General features: G+C 40.0%; 1 protein-coding gene across 2 annotated transcripts in view; it reads right to left on the bottom strand.

Moving 5' to 3' along the window:
* LOC143138215 (ornithine aminotransferase, mitochondrial-like) overlaps positions 1–23,891 on the bottom strand; it is a 118,698-nt gene that overhangs the window by 12,620 nt on the left and 82,187 nt on the right. For both annotated transcript variants that reach the window (XM_076298715.1, XM_076298714.1), the window contains 2 exons: positions 18,710–18,823; positions 15,098–15,242 (listed from right to left, as the gene is read on the bottom strand). In XM_076298715.1, coding sequence (XP_076154830.1) covers positions 15,098–15,242; positions 18,710–18,823 — 259 coding nt within the window. The remainder of the gene's footprint in view (positions 1–15,097; positions 15,243–18,709; positions 18,824–23,891) is intronic.

The following is a 23,891-nucleotide window of genomic DNA, read 5'->3' as shown; positions in this document are numbered from 1 at the left end:
GGGGCGCCACGAATTTAAAAACGGCTGCCACATATTAATGTTCTATGTTATACTATTTCGTATAAGTATAGTATATACTCTTTTGATCCCGTGAGGGAAATTTGGTGTCTGCATTTATCCCAATCTGTGAATTAGTGAAACACACTCAGCACACAGTGAACACACAGTGAGGTGAAGCACACACTAATCCCGGTGCAGTGAGCTGCCTGCTACAACAGCGGCGCCCCTGTTAGGTGCCTTGCTCAAGGGCACTTCAGCCGTGCCTACTGGTCGGGGTTCGAACCGGCAACCCTGCGGTTACAAGTCCGAAGCGCTAACCAGTAGGCCATGGCTGCCCCAAAAGTAGGCCACAGCTGCCCCATTAAATTAAGGATAAGATAAAATCCTTTCATTGAGCTGCACTTTTTAACTGCGCAGCCTTTTTTTGTTGCCCCGCTCTCTCTCATAACGAACCCACTGCAGCGCTGCCCCTCTTTTGCATGTGCATTTAACAAAACATTAAGACTGTTGAAGGATTGCTGTTGTCACATAGAAGCAGGCGGGCTAAATTGCTATTAAATCCACTTAGCATCGTGACCATGCTGCACTAATATGTTAAAAACTGCTGCATTCAAGTTAACTCTACTAAGGTCTTATCACAACATAGTTTAGTCTCCTCAATGCACTAAGTTAAGTTATGCAATCAAGCCGTATCTCAAAGCTAACGTTAGAATACTGGATGTCGAGTTTAGCATGCTTAGTTACAGCTGCTTGTCAATTTCGATTAGGTAACTCATGCAGGGCTCATTTTGTTGACTGACACTGAACTCTTGACACCTGATGCAAATGGAAAAGTGTTTTCCAAGACTCTTATACGGAGGTGACATGAAAAAAAAAAAAACGAAAGTAAAAAAAACAAAAAAAAACTGAGAAAAGGTATGTACTTGGGACAAACACTGACTAGGTTTGCGAGATCTTGAGTTTGTTTTGCAAGATCTCGAGTTTCTTTTGCGAGATCTTGACTTTCTTTTGCGAGATATTGAGTTTGTTTTACGAGATCTCAAGTTTCTTTTGCGAGATCTCGAGTTTCTTTTGATCGGCTGATAAGTGGCAGGCTCGACTAAGAACTCCAGGGGACACGTGCTTGATTCTTGCTGGTTCCATAGTGAGAGCGGCGCGGCCAGAGACATTTTGGGCGCTACGGCATATTAAATATTATGAATAGTTTTTCTGCGTGAGAAATACAATGTGTGGCGGGAGTGCGTGACAAAAGACCGAAATCAGTGACTGTCACGCTCAATGCGTGACACTTGAGATGCCTGTAGCATTTTTTTAACTAGTAATATTGTTCAAAACAGCACCAAACCTCGTCAGTAGCTTGCTTAGGGTCTCTACACATAAAAGGAAACACCAACAACCTAGTTAGCGAATGCGGTGTTTATTACAGAAGACTGTTAAGAACACTTATGGCAGTCGCGCTATCCGGAGAAATTCTTTGGTCACCTCTATTAACAATTTACAGCTCCCCAATTGTTTATATGTGTTGAATGGATGTCAATGGGAGCCGCAAATCGTTAATAGAGGTGACCAAAGAATTTCTCCGCATATCGTGACTGCGGTGCTGGTAGGGAGTTGGTAAGTGTTCTTAACAGTCTTCTGTAATAAACTCCGGGTTCGCTAACTAGGTGGTTGGTGCTTCGTTTTATGTGTAGAGGCCCTAAGCAAGCTACTGACGAGGTTTGGTGCTGTTTTGAACAATATTACTGGTAAAAAAATGCTATTTGGGAAGCGTTTAGCTTACTGCCCAAGTGCCCATAGATACTCCACTGTTTGCGATTTGGGGCCATAGCATATACCAGGCCAAGCTCTGTAGTGATTGATCAACGGAAATTACTGTCTCCATGGCTTATTTGATGTGTTTTAATGCAGAAAAACACCCTTGGGTCAATTTTCGCTGGAATTACACTTTAAATTATTAACAAACTAGAACATATTTTTTAATTTTGTTTCAACTTTCATGGAGTAAACATGTATGACTCCTTTCTGGCTAAATTTACAATTTCTTTTTTAAATTTAAAATTCTTACGTCTTTGTGTAAATCGAGTTTGAACAGAGAGAATAAAAAAGTGTTATGATTGTGCCAGTTCTCCCCTATTATCACATAATAAACAAATGGAATGTTGGAGCATTGCGTTCCCTAACACAAATGCGAAAGCACCTCTTTTGATGATAAGTTTTGTTTAGAAAACCTTGAAACAATGTCATAAGATGGTTCATCACATTACACATCACAACATTAAACACTACGTGCACACATGTGCAGGCCAATTAGTCCATGGGCCAGATGAGATGTCGGTACCACTCAAGGTGGCAAAGGTTGCTTATACTTTTTGAAAAGATACATGTCTGCAGTTAACATTTTTGTATGATGCCACCTTGAGTGGTACCTAATAAGTATGACGTGTGTCTATTTTGATTCAAGTCTGATGAAGAGCGTGTAGCTCGAAAACGTTCACTTGGTGAAATAAAAAATAAAAGATAAAGCAAAACGGGAGCAAGTGTGCGGACATTCAACTTTGTTTTTGATTATTTGACCCTTTTGTCCTGCACCTGCGTTTTGGATGTGCGCACCTCTACCTGAGCTACTTGCCTGGCCTACTGGGACCTACGGATGCTGCACTCCATGCCCTACTCCTTACAAGGAACGGTGACTACAAGTTTCGTGAACTAAACAATAATGTCGGAGCTTTCCAAAACTTTTGAATATACTGAAGCGGATTACTCGAAAATCGCGCTGATATTCACCGATGTAACCCCAGGGATTGAGCCTACCACATTGACCCGGACGTTGGGTAAATTGTTGGATAAGGAATCCCGTCTTTACTTACATGCTGTCACACTGAGTGATTATCTAAGGGCTAAAATGATTCCACGAGGACTGAGGATAACGAAAACACCATTTTTGGGACTAGAAAACAAAGAGTTTTGCGATCGATGGTGTGAAATTTTAAACAAATGTTCACTTGATCTCATGGCCCTAACGATTGGTGAAATCTCCACACAACTGAATTCTGTGCGTGACCGTCTCACTGATGTAAAGAAAGAATTATCCGAAAAACTACAGGACAAAGAACGGGTTGAAAAACTGATAGAGGACTGTGAAAAACATAAGAAAACATTAGAGGAAGAACTGAAATTATCGAAGAGAAAAAAGTTTGAACGAGACCGGGCGGACTATGAGGGTGGCGCTGTATACAGATGGCGACTGCCGACGACAACAGGGGATAACCAAAGTAGACAGAGAGGAAGACGCACCAAACATTGGCACTCCTTCTCATCCCGCGACTCAGACTCTAGTGTCAGTACGGATTATGCCCACTCTACTCCTTTTTTAGTCCAAGATCAACACACACGAGGAAGACCACCGAAACCACAGACCAGAGGAAGGGGAAGAAGAGGTGTTGCCGTGGCAAACGGCTACCGAAGCTATCAAAGGGATCCACTCACTCGGAGACTGAACAGGAGCTAAACGTCATCAATTTGTCTGGTAAGACAATCTCGGACACTTGCATTTCAGCCCTTTCAAAAGGGTTATCTTTTGTCCCAACAACTCAATGTAATGATTTTAACACACACATTGATATGCAACGATTTTTTCGTAACCTGAGACTAAAAGAGTTCTTCAATAATAACGCCTTCTCAACCAAGGACGTTATGCCAACTGTAGGCCTAACTAATGTGGGACTTGACATTCCTCCACAGCCCAGGGGGGCAGTGGATATGATGACTTCCACACTGCACACGCCCGTCGAAACGGAAACAGTACAAGCACTTCAAAGTGAAAAGACCCTCACTGAAGCAAGAACTCGATTCAGAGGTAAATCCTTTTTTATACCTCCGAAACACAGAAATCCCCTCCCTGGATACATATTGCAGGTTAATTGAGCAGGAGGTAACAGCTGCTATACGTAATAAAAGGCAATATAAAGTTTGGAATAACCTAACCTCGAAACAAAGACAAGAATTGAGAACTTTACAAAAAGATGGGGAACTAATTATTCAAAATGCAGACAAAGGTGGGGCAATTGTCATTTTAAAACGAATTTCTTATGAGAGAGAAATACACACCCAATTGAAAAACACCAAATTCTACAGGAAGTTGGATTCTAATCCCACTTTGAGTTTCAAGAATCATGTACATGAGAAACTAAACCAGTTAATGAAAATGGGACATATAACCAAAAATGAATATGCATATATGAAAGTGGATTGCCCCAGTACTCCAGTGTTTTACACCTTACCTAAAATCCACAAGCACTTTGTGGATACACCACCTGGACGACCAATAGTGGCGGCAATTGGCTCCTTGACTGAGAAAATTTCAGCATTTGTCGATTACACTTTACAATCACTGGTCATTTCTCTTCCATCCTATGTGAAAGATTCTATGGATTTTATTAAAATGATTCAGTCTGTACAACTGAAAGACTCTCCACAACTTTTAGTTACAATGGACATTGAGTCGCTGTACACCAATGTCCCCTTTGAGGGTGGCCTACAAGCTATAAAATCTTTTCTAGAGAAAAGGACCAGTAATAGTCCAACAACTGAATGTCTTATCGAACTAACTGAGTGTGTCCTGTCATGTAATTATTTTTTGTTTGGTGCTGATTTCTACCTTCAGACCTCGGGTGTGGCAATGGGATCAAAAATGTCACCCAGCTTTGCATCACTCTATGTGGGACTCTTCGAATCAAACGTGATCTTTAATACACAGAGGAACCCCTTCATACAGAACATCATACTGGAAACGCTACCTGGACGACATCTTTTTCATATGGGATGGTGATGAGAACGGACTACAAGCATTTCATACATACATGGGTGAGAACAACCAATATCTGAGATTTACTATGTCCGTGGATAAAACAAAAATTAACTTTTTGGACATTCTTGTAATAAGGGAAGGGAATGTGTTAAAAACAAACCTATATCGCAAGAGCACAGATAGAAACTCTTTGCTACATGGGGAATCGTACCACCCGACATCTCTAAAGAAAAACCTTCCCATCTCCCAGTTCAGTAGAATCAGGAGAATCTGTAGCTCGGAGGACGACTATCAATCTCAATCAACCATTCTGAAAAACAGGTTCAAAGAAAGGGGCTACAAGGATCAATGGATTGGAGAAGCTGCTGATCGTTTTAATAACATATCCCAAGATCAATGCTTGAATAGGAGAACAAAAAATAATAAAAAAATGGAATCAAGAATATCATGTTGTGTACAATACTCCCCAATTGCCAGGGACATTGAACAGAGTGTAAAAAGACATTGGCACATCATTGACTCTGACCCAAGTTTAAAAAAGATTTTCTCCAAACCACCGCGTGTGGTCTACAAAAGACAACCAAACCTTCGGAATATGCTGGTGAGGGCAGATTTACCCCCTCCTCCTCCCCCCACACACTTTCTGAGTAACATTCAACCAGGCAACTATAAATGTGGAAACTGCCAACAATGTAACTTCACTAGTAAAACTCACTTTTTTAATCACCCCCTTACTGGTAAAAAAATTCACATCAAGGGTATCATATCCTGTTTAGCAAAAAATGTGATCTATATGCTTAAGTGCCCATGTGGCTTGGCTTACGTGGGGAAGACCACAAGGGCACTTAAGACTAGGATAGCAGAGCACAGATGTGCAATACGTAACATGGACATGAAAAGTTCAGTGGCAGCCCATTTTAAAGAGGCCCGTCATAATGTGTCTGCCCTTAAATATATGGGAATTGAGATGGTAAAAATGCCCAGGAGGGGGGGCAATATTGACAACTTACTTCTCAAACGTGAACTATATTGGATTTATACCCTGGACACTATGGCACCAAGGGGTATGAATGAGGACTTTAATATCAGACCGTTCCTGTAACTATTTTAATGACTGGTTGCTAACTGAAAATCTTTAAATAATGGTACTTCTGTTTCGGGTTCTTCTGTTTGCCCTTTGGAAGTGAATAAAGACTGTAGCAAACGTTTTTTAACATGATGCTGTATTGTAGTCTCCTGGATAAAAATAGTAACCTTGTGAGTATATAGACACCTTATCATGCTTACTTGAAATTATGATGGCCATAGGGCCTGATGCTATGTCAAGTACTCTGAAAAGACTTCTCTGTACACTCTTAAGTCGTGTTTTAGAAAGAACTTCAAAATATGCACTTATGTTTGTATGTATGTATATATGTGTGTAGGTATATATTTTCTGTATATTTTTGTATATTTAGTAGAGACTGGTGTAGTGTGGTGAAAAATATTTGTGGATGTCTGTTGGTACCTTGGGATGCACCTCTCTGCAGTGGGTGTGCCTTCCAATCAGAACCTGATTGATATATCATGTGACCCTTTCTACCTAATAAGTATGACGTGTGTCTATTTTGATTCAAGTCTGATGAAGAGCGTGTAGCTCGAAAACGTTCACTTGGTGAAATAAAAAATAAAAGATAAAGCAAAACGGGAGCAAGTGTGCGGACATTCAACTTTGTTTTTGATTATTTGACCCTTTTGTCCTGCACCTGCGTTTTGGATGTGCGCACCTCTACCTGAGCTACTCACCTTGAGTGGTACCAACATTTGGTCCATGTACTAAATAGGGGGATTCGACTTCATGTAGCCGCCTGCAGACGTCTTATACTGACTGCATAACGTGATTATTTCTGAGATTCTGATATGCTTTCAACCCGGAATTGTGCATGTCATCTTAAGACAGGGGTGGGCAAACTTTTTGGCTGAAGGGCCATATTGGGTTTTGAAAATGGGCCGGCGGGTGTCATAATACCAGTTTCGGCCATGGGAGGCAGTATGCGGGCAACATAACCGCCAGCCAAACTGCAATGCACGAATAACTCGCATGGCTTGTGGGCGTACTTGAATCAATGAGTATACACCTGTCGGGCTGTGGCTAGTAATTTAGCATGCTAATTCAGGTTGCTATCTCTACAGCACTATACCTTGTCATTTTTTTAATGACATCATCGCCCTTATTTCTTCTCATTCTTTTGATGCGTGTAGCTAATTTTTTTGGATATTTTTACCCTAATTCTTACACATGGCACCTTAAAGAATAATTCACGTTTAGTTCTCAATGAGCTAGTGTACCTATGGCTGTGCCCTCTAACAGTTTATACATCGTCAGTAGTGGGAACTACTGTTGCCTTAATGATTTCCTTTTAAAAGTTTCTTATAAGAAGGAGATATCAATTCTCAACAATGACAAGCCAGCTGGAAACTGCTGCTCTCTCTCCCTCTTGTGATTGCAGACGCGGTCCCAATTAAATGGAGTAGCATAACGTTCAGGTTAGATCTGCTGCAAAGGAGATAACTAAGATTAGGCCTATCATCTTTATTTAACATTATGTTTTGACATTGACATTGTAAACGTTCTCTAAGGAGAGTGAAAAGCAATTTGCAGTAAAGCTAACCAACGTCGTTTCTATCGCAGGAAAAAAATAGCAAGCAACCTGATAACCAAATTAAATGCTCGGTGGGCCGGATGAAAGTGCTTGGTGGGCCGGATCCGGCCCGCGGGCCGCAGTTTGCCCACCCGTCTTAAGACCTCTGCAGGTGGCAATATTTGCAGGCAGCAACAAATGTTTCACAGATTTTTTTTTTTTTGCGGTGATTACTGTGACGAGCTGTGTAGGCGTCATGTGACTGCGGTAGTAATGCAGTTACCGTACCATCCCACCCAGTGTTGGGAATGTTACTTTAAAAAAGTAATTAGTTATAGTTACTCACTACTTGTTCCAAAAAGTAACTGAGTTAGTAACTGAATTACTCTAGGCATAAAAAAAAAAGGTTTGGTTCCTGTTGGTTGTCAGTTGAGGCCATGGGTCGGTAGGGATTTTTTTTTTTCCCCCAGTGGCAGTAAGGGATAGGTAGAAAATCAGTCCCTCCAGGATTTCACGAGGTTTTTTGAGACTGTTGCGACCTAAAATGCCTGGATGGAAGTTGCGGTGTTTTTAGCTGTTTCTTGTGGAGAAATTGCGGGAGGAAGTGAAAATTACGGAGCCCCCAAGGGGACATGAGCAAAAAAAAAAATCTAAAGTTTAGTTTCATGTGCTCACGTGAAACTTTCATGTGCGCACATGAAAGTTTCATGTGAAAAGGTTTTGCGTGCGCACACGAAACTTTTATGTGCTCAAGTGAAAGTTTCATGTGCGTACATGAAAGTTTCACGTGAGCACATGAAAGTTTCATGTGAGCACATGAAACTAAACTTTAGATTTTTTTTTGCTCATGTCCCCTTAGGGGCTCCGTAGAAAATTGCAAAAATAGTTGCGACTTTTTTTTTTTTAATTTAGGGCAATTAAGGTTAGTAAGACCAAAATCACACTGATAATCTTGATGCTTATTAAAAAAGGCTAATCAAAGGTAAACAGTAAGGATTACAGAAAATCAAAGTAGGCCTACTTTATTTGTGAAAATGCTTTGACTGAGGTAATTTACAAAGCAGTATAACCTTTCGTAGAACTGTCCAAAAAAGACAGTCACCAAAAGAGATGGCATCATGTCATATGTTTCAATACATTCATATATTTTGTAATTCATATTAAGTTTATATATTTTTAATAATTCATAGTCTGTGGCCTGCATAATTACTAATAGCCAAGTAAGTATCTGGTAATTTCATATTGATTTAAACTATTTGACTACACTTCTGTTTAATGTCATTACATTGGTGGTGTACATCTAATTGACTGCCTGCCCCTTTAAGGACGTGAGAGTAGCCTAATTACATTTCTGAGTGGATTGGAAGGCTTGCATCTCACTGTGTTCAGCTACGAGTGTAAATCACTTTTTGCATAGTGCATTACGATATGTGGATGCAATTGGGAATGTTTTCTATGTCATTAGTTAAAATAAATGTTAAAAAAACAACTCGAATGAAATCATTCTTGGATCATAGAAGAGGTAAATGTCTTGCAATTTTATTAATTTCTATGATTTTGGTAGCACTACTCAAACTACAGTGTGTCTCAATTAAGAATTGACACTTCATTCACCATCAAGGTGATTCACGCAGCTGGGTGAAATGTAAGTACAACTGCAGCCGCTTGGGGGCAGCATAGTCCACTGTGGCGTTCCACGGTCGAACCGGACGGAGCATTCGACAGCAAGGGCTGTGATTGGCCAAGTTTTCAGTGCGTTTCTCTGTGTTTTTAGCAGCCTCTGCAAAATGCTAGTCCACTGTAGCCTATAAGCTTTGTACATAATGTTAAACATAGTTTTGGATTCAGTGGCAAGCTGTCTTGATTGTACAGTGCCTGTCTCTCAGTAATGTTTTAAAATGAGAGCTTCGTCAGCTGGCAGTAGGCTACTTTGTCGGCAGTCATGAGAAGTTCGCTTGCTAACAGAACATAAATATGCTGCCCAGAAACCTCGTGAATAGTTCTGATTTGTTTTACTACACTAACGAGGTTAAATATAGCCTTTGCCTACAGCATCTCCTTAACAGTAATGTTAACAAAATGACAGCATTCATATGACAAAGGAAAACGAATTCGGTCACTCAAGACTGTGCCACAGCAACCAGTGTAGGCTACAGTCCTACCCAATAGGCCTACTCGAAGCAGATAGCGTTGTCTCGAGTGGGTTAATGCACGTATTTCCAGAACAGGTCTGCAACTTTCAGGCAGTTCTGAGTTCGAATCTAGGCAGGAGCAGAGCCATATAAAGGCCTAGGCCTATTGTACAATGATTGCAATACAAAAATATGCACATGTTAGTTTGGTTAGTTTTGTGATGTTTTGCACTTTTGCCTCATGTGTTTTCAGGTTTGAGGGCTTTTTTGGCAAGATTGACCTTGGTTAGACTCTGCATATGTTATTTCTCCGTATGGAAAATAAAGTAAATTTTCGACACACGTCTGTTATTAGTTCAATAACAAGTGTTCCTTGTTAAAACATGTGACTAGTGAAACTCAAATGATTTTAGAAATATTTAGCCAAAGCCAAAAAGTGTTAGAGAGAAGGAGAGACGCCGGTGCAGCTCAGATGTGTTCTTAATTTTCTTTATTCTTTAGTATAAGGTGCAGAACATTATTAAACGTTCGTTAGTCAAAAACATCGACACATCAAAACGTTAGTCAAAGTTTAATAATGTTCTGCACCTTTTACTAAAGAATAAAGAAAATTAAGAAGACATCTGAGCTGCACCGGCATCTCCTCTCTAAAATATCTGTCCTGGCCTGGTTGCACCGGATTGTCGCCAAACGACAGAAGCGCGGAGAACCCTCCTTTGTCTACCAAAAAGTGTTACTTTGTGCCCCGTGCTCCCCCTCTGCTTGTGAAAGAAGGGGGTGGGGGAGGGGGGCTTAACGTGAAAAAGCTTTATGTCCCAAAACGGCAACAAATCATAATGGTAGGCTACAGGAAGTGGGGGGAGGGTATGGGATGACCAGAGCCGTCTTCGCTGTGCTATTCAGAAAGCATCTTCTATTGTCTTTCCAGGCGCACACAGCTCGTTACCATATAGCCTATTGAGTGCCTTAACAGATAGGCTCTGCTTTGTGTTTGGCCTCACAGCGAACTCAACCCTCTTGTTGAGTTTGTTAAATAAAGCGATGCAGATTACATTATTTATTTCTGATTAACCCATTCGCGCTGGATGCTGCATGACGCAACATTGACCCTCCCGCTGTCTATAATCACCGGGACCGAAACAAACCTGTCAACTTTTCCCGGGTTTATCGCGTATTTTAACTTTATCCTCGCTGTCTTAGGAGGAGCTGCAGGGCCGTCGCAAGGGGGTGCGAGGCCATGTGCGAACTTGACAGATGGTGCGAGGCCCTGTGCGAACTTGACAGATGCATGAACTTACATGCATGAAATCATGCAATAGCTTACTTTACACATAGCCAAGGCTACCGTCGGTGCATTTTAGTAGCCTAGTCTAATAAGCTACACCAGCTTGTCTTTAAGAGGAGAAATTGTATAGCCTATAACATTAGCTGAGTCACATATTTGGCCATATGGTGTTTATCATAGGCTACATCACGAAACCAAATAGTGTAAAAAAGGTGAACACTTTAACAGGGGAAATTAATTGGGCATGAATCATTGTGCTGAACGGTATTTGTCAATGAGCAGAAACACACACGACATTCAAACTGTTGATAAGATGTGCACTATGGAAACTGGTCTGTAGGCATTGGACAAATAAATGACACTGACTCGCCATATCCTGACTCTGAAAAAACATCGTCTTGCTTTGCCGCAAACTCAGCAATGAAATCATAGGCCAGTTTGCAGGTAGCATAACGTCTTTTTCAATTCATAGAAGGGAGAGCCCAGTCTCTCCTGTGACATTGAGGTGCGCAAATAGTTTTTAATAGCCTGTTCAACTTCGAAAAGCTTCACCCGATGCCAGTCACTGATCGCAATTTCAAATTTCGGGAAGCTTCGTTCAATCTTTTTAAGTTTTCAGTGCAGTAGGCCCCTATCTGCCCCCTTTGGAATTATATCTCGAGCCTATTATAAGGTCCAGTGCGTTATGTCCTGGGATTCGGACGTGCTCAAAAAGAAAAGAAAAAACACTTTTTTTATAGATGGTTATGAGGAGCAATATGAATCTGAACTCTGTGTCATTCAGACTCAACCCTCTTGTTGCTTTGATATCTTTTTCGTTGTCGTTTGAACGTCGGCAAGCAGGCATGTTGTGGTTGCAATTTAATTGAAATTTCTACAGTAGGCCTACAACATGCAACATGCTTGTTAGGCTGGGCTACTGTCTTGTACAGGTAAATGTTCAACAATTGCTGGTGTGCAGGCTATAATCAATTAGCTAAATCATTTATCCAGCTGTTTAAAAAAAAAAATTGTGCTACATTCAAACGCAAAAGGTGCTTTGATATCTTTTTCGTTTGAACGTCGGCAAGCAGGCATGCTGCGGTTGCAAAGAATAAGGATAATTGGTTTTATCTGCGGATTTATTTTTTGCATTATTTTGAATATGACTCGCTCCAGTCTCAACAGCACGTCTACTTTTTCCACACGCATCTAAGTTCTAACACACATCCCCTCTTGCTTTCTCTCTTTCCATCCCTGCGCACAGGGCTTTCTTAAAGGAGCTGCACCATTTTATAACAATTGCATCTACATTTTCATATTAGAATGTTTTGTCTGTTTAAGTGTAAGCTTAAACTACCGTGATCAATTTAAGTTCCCGTGCCCCCGCTGAGAGTCTCATGCGCTTATCGTTACACTATCAAATCTATAAGTAACCGTGACAAATAGGGTATAAGATATATAAACTCACGCTATTGTATTATCTTATATGTTTGGTAATGGCTCACTGCACCATGGAAGCAGTTAAGTCAAGTCGCAGCATAAATAGTAGTGGCAGAACTCCCAAGTGACACCTTGTGGTTGTTTGTGTCAACTGCAGTTTGTGCCATTTCTGCTGAGAAAATGGGGTGCGTGACTCATGAAGGAACCCGTCCAAACTTAACTGGGACCCACTGTAAGCCCACAAGCTAGCAATCTACATATCCAGGTAAACGTTTGCCAATGGGTTGCATAGCCTACTCAAATGTCAGTAAACCAAGTAGGCCTTAATTAACTTACTTTCATAGCCTAGGTAGGTTAGCAACACAAGGTTGAGAGATGCAAGTAAGCAGATCATTAACGTTAGCCTTCTATTTACTGTCATCAAAACTGCAGAGGAATGAACACGTTAGGGCAGTCTTTGGTGTCATATGCAGAAGGTGCAGAAGTAAGTGTGCCATCTGGCTCAATATTCTGCGGGACTGTTGTGGTAGGTGAAATTTATGCCCTATAAGATAAGAGTAACTCGTTACCAGGGAAAGTAACTATTTGCGTTACTGTTAAAAAAAAAAGTTGCGTGTGCCGCGTGTGCTGGCAAGTGTGTAAAAACACTGGCTCTGATTGGCCATCATGAAACATGACTCTGCCTTAGCCAATCATAATCGCTTACGTCGTTATTAACCCACCTCCTCACTAGCTGTGAGCCAGGGGTGTGTTCGGATTACACAGTTTATTCAATCAATGCATAGTAACGCACCACATTTAACGTCCAGTAACGTTAACGGCGTTGTAACGATGGGAAAAGTAATTAGTTAGATTACCCTGTTACTGAAAAAATAACGTCGTTACCTAACGCTGTTCTTTTAAACGGTGTTATTCCAAACACTGGTCCCACCCAAATTATATTTTCTGAGAGCATATACCCTCAAGATGTCAACTAACATGGGTTTTAACATTTCCCACTTTCCTCATGACTTTTCTGCCCATACATAATAGATAAATCGGGTGTATGGATACCTTTATATTGAGTGCTTCAGTTGTGAGTTCCATATGTCCATGATGCATTTTAGTGTTATTTCATAATTTTAGGGGCAAGGCCGCTTGGCCTTTAGTTGGGCATATTTGGCAGGGGGCACAAAGACCACACGTCACAGCACCAAGGCCAAAGTTAACTATACAGTAGGCTACAGACAAATGATCCAAGTTATATTTAGCCTATACACAGCAGTAGACTTGCATCACTGTATGAAACATTATAAAAACATGAAACATGACATACATAGAACTGTAAATCATCTGATTTTAATATTCACAGATATCTAGGCTATATTTAACATTTATTTTCTTTCAGATTTTCAGATTTTTCTGGAACGGCTAACTGTACAGGGGAATGCTTTACAGCTTTGCGTTCGGTAAGGTCTGCTGTTCATTTTGATAGTTTTTAGAATTGTATGATTAAATATGATTAAATTAAAGTTACTTTTCTCCTGAACCGTTTACCACAGCGGCTAACATAGTTTAAAAGCTGAGAAAAAGCTCTTTCATGTGATGTGATACATGTGATATCTGTGTAGGCTACTTCGCCAGTAGTTCAACAGAAGAATGGGTGAATTTCTTCTTATCGCGCGCGGTCACTTTCTCCACTGCGTAAAAGACTAAATAAATTTGCGCTGTGAATGCTAAGGTTATTTTGACAGGCCATAGGCTAAATACAAATCGCTATTAGTGGGATGCAATGCAAAATATTGAAAGAAGGGGGCACCAAGGCCACAGTGGCCTGTGAACCTCCGATTTTCAAAGGGGTATCACGGCCAACGCAACGCCATGGCCGTCGTGGCCGCCATGAAATTCCAACTCTCCATATAGCTATCAGAAAATAACAATAATGTTTGGTGTCCTCAGTTGGCACCGATCGGCCCAAAATGGGGCTCTAACTCATGTTTTGATTTCCCCTGGCTTAAAAGAGGGCATTGGAGTAAAAGACTAAACCTATCAAGATCTTGTTATACAGAAAGTTTGCTTTAATAGTTTTCTTGTTTTGAGAAAACTTTGGAATGCAAACGTTGTGTAATCACTAATGACGCAAACCACATAATGTCAATTGTCATTTGTTTAACGGCCTGCTATAGCCTCATATAACTTGAAAGAATTTGACCTTTACCTTTGACCCCATGACCTTTAGTACCTAATCATTGCATGTAGGCTTTATTAACTCATTAACTTTATTAACTAATTTCATGAAGATCCTTAAATCTGGTTGGGAGAGGTCACGGCAACACTTTTTGAGTATGACCTCATGTGACCTTGACCTTTGACCTCATGTGACCTTGACCTTTGACCTCATGTGACCTTGAATATCAGTTCATCAAGCCCTTATAACGAGTAAGTATACCAAGTTTGATAAAGATCCTCTAACCAGCTTGGGAGATATTGCCTAACATCATGATGTTCTAACATACCATTTTGGCCCAATATCCATTGTATTGTGGTACAAAAGAAAACTACTTCCACCCTGGTAAGGATTGGCATTATAGGCAATACCTGAAATACCTTCAATCATAATTCCCTCAGACTACCAGAGCTGTTTTTGGCTATAAGTGTACCAAATTTCATTCTTTTATTACAAAGTGCACTCAGGTTATTTGCCCCACTATTGCTTTCAGATAAAATGCATTCATTCAGTACATCAGATAAAATGCATTCATTCATTTCATTTGACAGGTGACAAAGATGTTTTTTACTGCTATGCAGTATGTACACTGATCTAGTAGTGTCTGATTTACATGGTTGGTACCTTTAGTTTCCTTTATAACAATGGCGTTCAGCAATCCTTTCCCTCTGACAGTGGTCACAACATCATTAGGTAGCTTCATCAGTTCAGTCCTAAGCAGCTGGCCCATCTTTTCAGAATTTTCAGCCAGTTTTTCCTCCTCCAGGACCTGCAATTAGAAAAGACGCAGTATTGAATACATGTGTAAGTCAATGGAAGACAACACACCATGTTCAACTCGATTTCTACACAAAGCACCTTTAAAGGCCTTTCCCAAGCACACAATGCAATCTGAAAATTCCTGCCCTGATTAAAAAAACAATGCAGTTGAAGTGGAGTGGAATGGAAATTTGGTAACACTTTATTTTAATGTGTCACTGTTACAGTGTACCTACCTAATTAGGTACAGTGGTACAACCTGTGTAACAACATGTACTATCAGGTACTATCATTGTACTTGCATTATGTATTTGTGGGTACCTACATATAGTTGTTACATTGTAATACTGAGTGCTTTTACAAAACTTTGCCAATTTGCCTACATTTTCAGAGGCAAAGAGCTGACCTGAGACCTGCTGGATGGGGTAAATCTGGTCATGATAGATTTGATATACAAATCATTCTTAGCTCCAGTCAAGGCCTCATTGTCTTCAGTGTACATGTAACAGCTGTGCTGCTACAACCTTGTTACTCTTTGATACAGTGTAATAAACCTATTAAGTGTACCAGTTAATTACTTACATGTACGTATGACATGTATGTTATGTCTTCGATGTCTTGGAGCAGGTCTACTAATTCACATGTACTGTGTGGTGTAACAGCAGACACGTTTCAACACATCAATTACAGGATGCATGACATCATTGACAGGATGTATATAATATGTCCATGTAAGTACTTAACTGGTGCACTTTATTTTAATGGGTTTATTCCACTGTATCAAAAGAGTAATACATGTGTACCAACACAGTTGATACATGTACTACAGTATGTAGGGTAATGGCAGACATGTTCCAAGACACCAATGACACAACATACATGTAATATGTAATTGTAAGTACTTAACTGGTACACTTCATTTTAATGGGTTTGTGCCACTGTATCAAAGAGCAATAAGTGTGTACCAACACAGTTGATATATGTACTATGTAGTGAATTAGTAGACCTGTTCCAAGACATCGAAGACACAACACAACATACATGTCATATGTACATGTAAGTAATTAACTGGTACACTTAATAGGTTTATTCTACTGTATCAAAGAGTAACAAGGTTGTAGCAGCACAGGTTGGAGCTAAGAATGGTTTGTATATCAAATATATCATGACCAGATTTACCCCATCCAGCAGGTCTCAGGTCAGCTCTTTGCCTCTGATGAAAATTTAGACAAATTGGCAAAGTTTTGTAAAAGCACTCAGTATTACAATGTAACAACTATATGTAGGTACCCACAAATACATAATGCAAGTACAATGATAGTACCTGACAGTACATGTTGTTACACAGGTTGTACCACTGTACCTAATTAGGTAGGTACACTGTAACAGCGACACATTAAAATAAAGTGTTACCAAAGTCTTCTTAAATTAAGTCAAAATGATCTTTCGAGAGAGCACTAGGTTAGTCTCTTCATACTAAAAACAATACCAAATAGATTTTTTACACTATGCAAGATTTTCACCTTTATATAACCTTTACAAAGCCTATTTGATGGTAAACAAACTTGTAATAGGGGAATCGTTCAATAGCATAGCCGTAGCGAGTCACTAACGAGAGAACCAGCCAGGCAACTTCAAAAAGTCGACCCGAAGAAGATCTTGCGAGAATCGTGAAACATTACCTTGTCAGTAGATATAGCTCTTTGGAGATTAATCCTTCGCCTCCACAACAAACAAGCTACAAAAAGTAGGCTATTTAAAACAGCAGAGTAAAATATAAATATATTGCGACTCTAGGGGGCGCTCTACAGTCGCCAAAAATAACTGAAACTGGTATACCTTTATATAACACCTTTAATATAAGATTAACAACACTTGGTTAGATTTTATTTTTTTGCAATGTGTCAGGTGAGTTTTGAACCTGGATCTCCTGTGATGCAGGTGGATGACTTACCATTGACCTATGGATCAGCTTAGAGTCAAGGTTTGAGTGTGAGAGTATATCATAATTCATGTATGCAGACTGCAAAAATGTGTGTTCAGGGTACCCCCAGGAGTTTCTACAAGCCAAAGTAAACAGGCCACAACCAGGGTAGCCTACTTCGGGGGTGCAGTGTGTGTGTGTGTGTGTGTGAATGTGGAGGGTGGGATGCTTAAAGAGTAAAGAATATCACACGGATGCTTTGCACATTATCATTTGGGTGTGTGCAATCCACATTGACTTTTGATTTGAACATGGTTCAGGGCTTAAAACAAAGACAATTTCTGTGCCTGAAGTTATCAGGCATTTTTGAAGGTGTCATAGGCTTTATGGACACCTGTTAGCATAGCCTAGTAGCCTACTAGAACAGTGGTTCTCAAACTGAGGTGCGCGCCCCCTGGGGAATGTAAGAACAAAAGAGGTCTTTGTTCTGTATATTGACACAAACTACATTGTGAGCAGTTTATGCTTAATGTTACTTTACTTTAAGCCTTTGAAGCCTAAACCATGCTCTTCCTTACTTGAGGCACTTTTGTTGAAATGCAAGAAATTGAAGACTGAAACTAGGGTGTAGTAGCAGGTGTTTGGGAATGAACTTTAGCTCAGATGCTCACATTTATTTCGTGTAGACTTTTAGTGGTCTTAATGCAACATTTTACAAAGCACTGACAGGGCCACCAAGGACTGTGAGCGAGTCAATATCATCTGGGATCAACCATTTCATAGGACCTAAAATGGTCTCCCCATATTGACTGTATCTACTCAGCCATCATTCAGTCTGTCATCTGTACCTCCATCACTGCCTGGTTTGGGTCAGCTACCAGGGCCAGACTGCAATGGACAATTAGGGCTGCAGAGAGGATCATTGGAGCGGACCTTCCCTTCATCCAGGACCTGTACCGGTCCAAGGTCAGGAAAAAGGCAGCAAAAATCTCTGCAGACCCCTCACATCCTGGTCACAAACTTAATTAAACCTCCTTCCCTCTGGTAGGCAAACGGGGCACTGTTTGCCAAAACCAGCTGATACAAAGACAAAATAGTGTCCAAACAAATTGGTGCCTTCTTGCATATGAACAAAATCCAAGAATTATATCAGTCTGGCTTCAGAGCTCACCACAATACTGAATCAGCCTCAGCCTACTAAGGAAATCTGTGCAATTTGGGTGGTTCCAGTTCATTGAATAAACGCTCATGCCACTAACCTACCACTTCATTTTATGCCTCAATGTTTGATGACGCCAAATTAGCAAATATTTCCTGATTGGTGTGGGGTGTATTGTGCATGTGCGATGCGCTTCTTGGAGCCCTAATAACACTTCGTTAGACAGGCTGCAATGTATAGAATAATATCCATTTGGGAGCAAACACTGGCCCTCTAAATTCCCGATTTTGCCGATTACGAGTCCGTGACTGTACATTTGTGAGCCAATTTATTGGTGATGATCATATCTGTAAAATTAAATGTTGATTGACAGGTGATGTGGAAGAAAACTCACTTCTAAAGCAGCAATGGCAACTCTGCAGGCCAAAGGGTTTCCTCCATAAGTAGAGCCATGCTCTCCAGGTTTGATGGTCAACATCACCTCATCATCGCAAAGCACAGCTGATACCTAACACACAAACACACACATATTCAACACTAAGAACAGAAACACTAAAAACAGAAACAGAAAATAATTTCCATCAAAGAACAGGCAAACAAGGAAATCAACAATGCAACACTGATTATCTGTCATTGCATGGAGTTTACCAACAATCAGAGCATTTACATTTGAATGACTTACAGTCTACAGTTTTACCCCTGCTATAGACCATGACTTGTGCATTTTGTGGCTTTGGGTGCACCGATGCGATCAGGGCTCAACATTAACTTTTAACTTTTTTAGCTTGGCAACCAGGCATGAGGTTTGGTTGCCAAAGCCAACCAAATGGTTGCCATCATTGATGGCCTGTTATTTGTTTACATACTAAAATAATGATAACAAGGGGGGCGGAGCCATGGGTGTGAAGCTGTAGACATGTTTGGCGAGAGCTCCAGAAACTTCCATCTAAAACCTCTTTTTTTGGCACTTAATGTTTATTTATCAAACTCACTGACTTGAACTTGGTTCGAATAGGAAACTATGAAAGGAAAGGGTAAGAAAAATAACAATTCCACCACTGGCGATGCCAGTCCCATCCTTGATGAAGAGAATGGTGAGGCAGGTGGGAGTATTGAATATTATTGCTGGTAACTGTGCTCCATAGGGCAGCATTATATAGATGAAGATAATTTAAATAAACTTGCCCAACTATATATTTGTTGGTTATAAAAATGAATAGGCCTACAATAGACACACAGTTGCTGGTTGTTTATGTTGCTTATGCTGCGGTCTTCATTTGGTGGACAGTAGGCCTAAGCTACTAAATAAAGCTGTCTTTATAAGGTAACTGTAAACGTAAATCAGACTTGCCAGACTTTCATTCAAAACTGTCTCTTACTGGAGTAGGAAGTAATCAACATCACAGGTGGAGACTTGCTTTATAGGCAACTGTAAACCAGAGGCATAGTTTACCATTGAAAAAAGTTTGCAAGTTGCTATCTGTTGATGCGAAGTAAAGTTAAAGTGTGGCACACTGTGGCCACTGGCACGGGATGCTAATTGATGCTGATAAATTAGCTCTAACAACTTTCAAAATGCAAAGCCTACTTATTGTGTTCATTTAAGCCAGTTGTGGTTTATGTTACAATTAGATTCACAAGTTTGGCACACTGTAGTCATTCGTTCTGCACCTCATGGATGTGATCCGAGAACCACCAGACACTGTAAATTCTGTCATTTATTTGGCCATCTTGTGAAATTGTGTGCTACATTTTAAAGAGAGTGATTATGGTGCTTATGTGATGCGTGATGACGAGTTTCGAAGTAATGACACGTTCATGAATAATTTAAAGATGATTGTGTTTGTGTTGGAGATTCAACATAACATGATGAGCTTTTCAGAGGGTAATTTGTAACATGCGTAGCCTATCCCTGTCTGGACGATTAGGGCAACCGTATACGCAACAGTAATTGTACTATTTCAACTAGTGCCAGGGAATATATGACTAAAATTGGATAGAATAATAGCCTAATTAGCCTACTCACAGAAAAGTTAAGACTAACAGGTTCATCTTAGGCTCGATTTTGCCACGGACATGTCTGACCGACTGCTCCACTCCTCAGTCAGTTTTAAAGTTACCTCTCCTTGATAATGAATAATCTATAAAACTGCATATCTTTATTTCGTCTGGACTATTATGGCAACTGTGTAGGCCTATAATAGTTTTTCAAAGAATGTATTATTAATATAGAAGTTATACTAAACCAGAAACTGACTTTCTAATATGGTTTAGATTACGTTCTCTTTTGCATACTTCCAACATGGCCGCCACCCACTTTATGATGCCAGGTGGCGACACCTAATGTTCCCAGGATCCTATATTCCAAGGATCCTACGTTCCCCAGATTAACATGGTAGGTAATGGGAACATGAAAAAGGGTCCTATGTTGCCCAGTTAGATGGTCCAATGTACCCGGGGTCCTATCTTCTTTGTGTTATTAATTAATATACATTAAATCCATATTAATTAGATCCTTCCTATCAGTCTGCATACAAAGAAAAAAAATCAGATATTGCAGACACATTTACAGTATGTCAATGGAGTTTTCTTTTTGATTTGTGCAAAACAAAAAGTATATTTAAGTATAAGTATATTTTATTTGATTCAGAGGCCATGACTCTTATGACAATATGTGGTTATAGCATGTGTATAGTTGTTTTGAAACCTCCTATAATAGGAAAGCCTGAATAATACTAAATGAAATACTTTCAACTTAAAATGTGTCCTGACTCCTACATAATAGGAGGGTAAATGGCTGAATCCCCTCAGGCCTAAGCACAGAACCCTAAAATCTTAACTAATATCCATTGATAAGTGATGGAGTTTGAGAGGCTGTAAGGGTTCAAATAGCTAATAACAGGAATGGCACATCACCTGTGACATATTGTTAAATTGACAACACCAAAAACGTGTAGCATCCCTTTGGGTAACCCTGTGTTTTATGAATTATGAATTGTTGGTAATTCCTTTGGATAAAGTCTGCATAAATGTAGACTTATGGAAAGGGCACAGAGTGCGAGTGAGTACCCGTGCACTTCACAATTTCTAAGCCCTCAAGTTTGCCGGAATCAAAATCTGTGAGGGGGTACATTTAGATTCAGCCACTGTGTGTTAGAAAATTGAACTGGGGATTATGGAACACAGGGCCCTGGGAACATGGGTATGCTCCCTATTTTTGGTAACGGTTGTACCTCCTAAGAGCAACATGTGTGATGTGTATTTGATAAGCATTTATCTGTTTTTACCCATTGTAGTTCACAAGAAAGCGATTGAAGTTGCCCACATGCTTAATGGACAAATCTAGCTTAGTTGACGGAGTATCAGCAGCATTAATTTAAGTCTAAGTAGCTATCTGTTAGCTAGTTAGCGATTTAGCTAACGTGAACTGGCAAGCTAGTCTGATATGCATTTCAACATGAGTTCAACATGGGATGGGATAACATTGGGATTACACAAAACTATAAAATGATCTAAATTTCATTTACTCTCGGTGTATAGATCAGGACAGACTTGCGGAACAGGCTGCAGGTCAACAGTCTGACAGCCTGCATGACGATAAGCATTAATGGTCCAATAGTAAAACAGTGCAATTACCAAAGGGCCCTTGAAATGATCTTTTTAAAGCCAAGGAGGATGGCTTGTAACAATGCTAGTTGTCAGCTCTGCCATAAGTAGTGACTGATCACATTTGCACATTTTGTTATTTTGCACTTTCTTTTGCACTTGTTCTATAGTTTGTAATAGTCTTTGTTAAAATTGCACAAATTACACAAATACTTTGAAATATTTGTATACTGTTGTATAGTTTGTTTGGTGTTGTTACTTTGTTCTTTGTTAACTGTTATTTTGAGAAGCTGGTTATTTATTTATAATGTAGTGTTTAATAAATAATTGTTTATTTATTAAACACTACAACTGTAGTGTATCGCACAAACAAGACGCCAACACCCACACCCCTCCACCGACGGCAACCGATACCAGACCCCCCCCCCCCCCCCTCCGGGACCTACGACCTACCACCTTGACTAACACATTTCCTGCGGGAAACCCTGAAGTTTGCAGCCCATTTATCCTTAGCTTGTGCAATGATTGATAACAAACTTTGCCAGCGTTTCCCATACATTGACTTATTTGTGGCGGCCCACCACAATATCAACATTGACCACCACACAATGATTTTTACAGGTTCTACTAAATTGTGCTTAAATCTAGTTAGCATCATAACCACGCTGCGCTAATGTTTTAAAAACTGTTGCATTCAAGTTAATTCTGCAAACCTACCACCACAAATAGAATTCAATTCTGTGGGAAAGACTGTTTGCATATGACATGAAGGTGATTCAGTTTAGCTTTAACATTGGTAAACATGCAGAATGCTCTGACTTGGCTTAAACTGGCAATATTTTTCATCTTTGTAACTTTTATACTTTTTAAACTATTAATTAAAAACTACTCAAAATTTCCCCATAGAGTTAACATTGGGCTGATCACATCACAATTGGGCCGTTAAGCAATTAGAATCCTAGGCCAGGTGGCCAGGCCAGAGCCTTATAGATAGAGAGTTGTGACAACTCCATTGACACTAATGTTCCATTTTTTTCCAACAATGGCAGCTCATGGAAGCCTAAAATAGTTCCCGGAAGTTAACAATAAATAATAGCAGCAGTGCAGTTACAACAGTATAGACCAGGGCTATTGAATTAGTTTGTAATGGGGGCCAGTTCATGAAAAGTATCACAACTGAGGGGCCGGAGAAATGCGGCTTGAAATATGAGTAATCACATTAACAGCTGTATATACAAATAAAGTACAACAGCAGCAATATGGGTGTTCAAATGTTGTATTTTGTACATGCATAACAACATCATTAGCCGGTTGTTGGTGGCTAATATGGAATGAAATCTGTGATAACAGATAACACAAATGGAATCTGTGCTTTGCACGGTAACTGCTATAGGTCCAAGATTTCCAGTGAGTACAAACAGGATTCAAACACTGTTCAGGTGAATTAAATGTGTAATCAGTCGTATATGTAGCTCTTCTGACTTATAGGCCTAGGCCTACTTGTTACATTTGACGTTCCCACCATTTAAATGAGATGACCGTGACCTCTAGAATTTTTTTAGAAGTGGGGGCAGGCCAGTTATAATAGCCTAATAATAATAACACGGGGGTCCGGGGGTGTCTCCCCCGGGATTTTTTTCTTTTCTGGTTGCTAATCACACTATTTTAACATGTTTTGAGAGGGACAGGCCCATCTTTTTTCTGACGCACCTCACGTTACCCCATGCATTAAACCAAATGTCACTGCTTGAATAAATGAAAAACATAGCCTACTGAACATGGGCATTGTCATAGTTCACGATGACAATTAAAACGTTTAGCCTACTTGGTTTCTGACAGAAATTACGTTTTGTGCCAACACATTATAGAAACACAATTTCAATCACCTTTATTTGGTGAACGGAGGTGCAAATCATCTCCTTTACTTTCTTTGGTTATTATAAAGTCTACTATTCACTTTAAAGTTTTGC

The sequence above is a fragment of the Alosa pseudoharengus genome, unplaced genomic scaffold (genome assembly GCF_046254945.1).
Source record: "Alosa pseudoharengus isolate Yale_2024_CS ecotype anadromous, Long Island Sound unplaced genomic scaffold, YU_APseudo_1.1 YU_APseudo_1.1_scf_21, whole genome shotgun sequence".
NCBI lineage: Eukaryota > Metazoa > Chordata > Actinopteri > Clupeiformes > Clupeidae > Alosa > Alosa pseudoharengus.
Note: the sequence above shows the minus strand (reverse complement) of the source record. Positions and strands in the feature narration are given on the sequence as shown.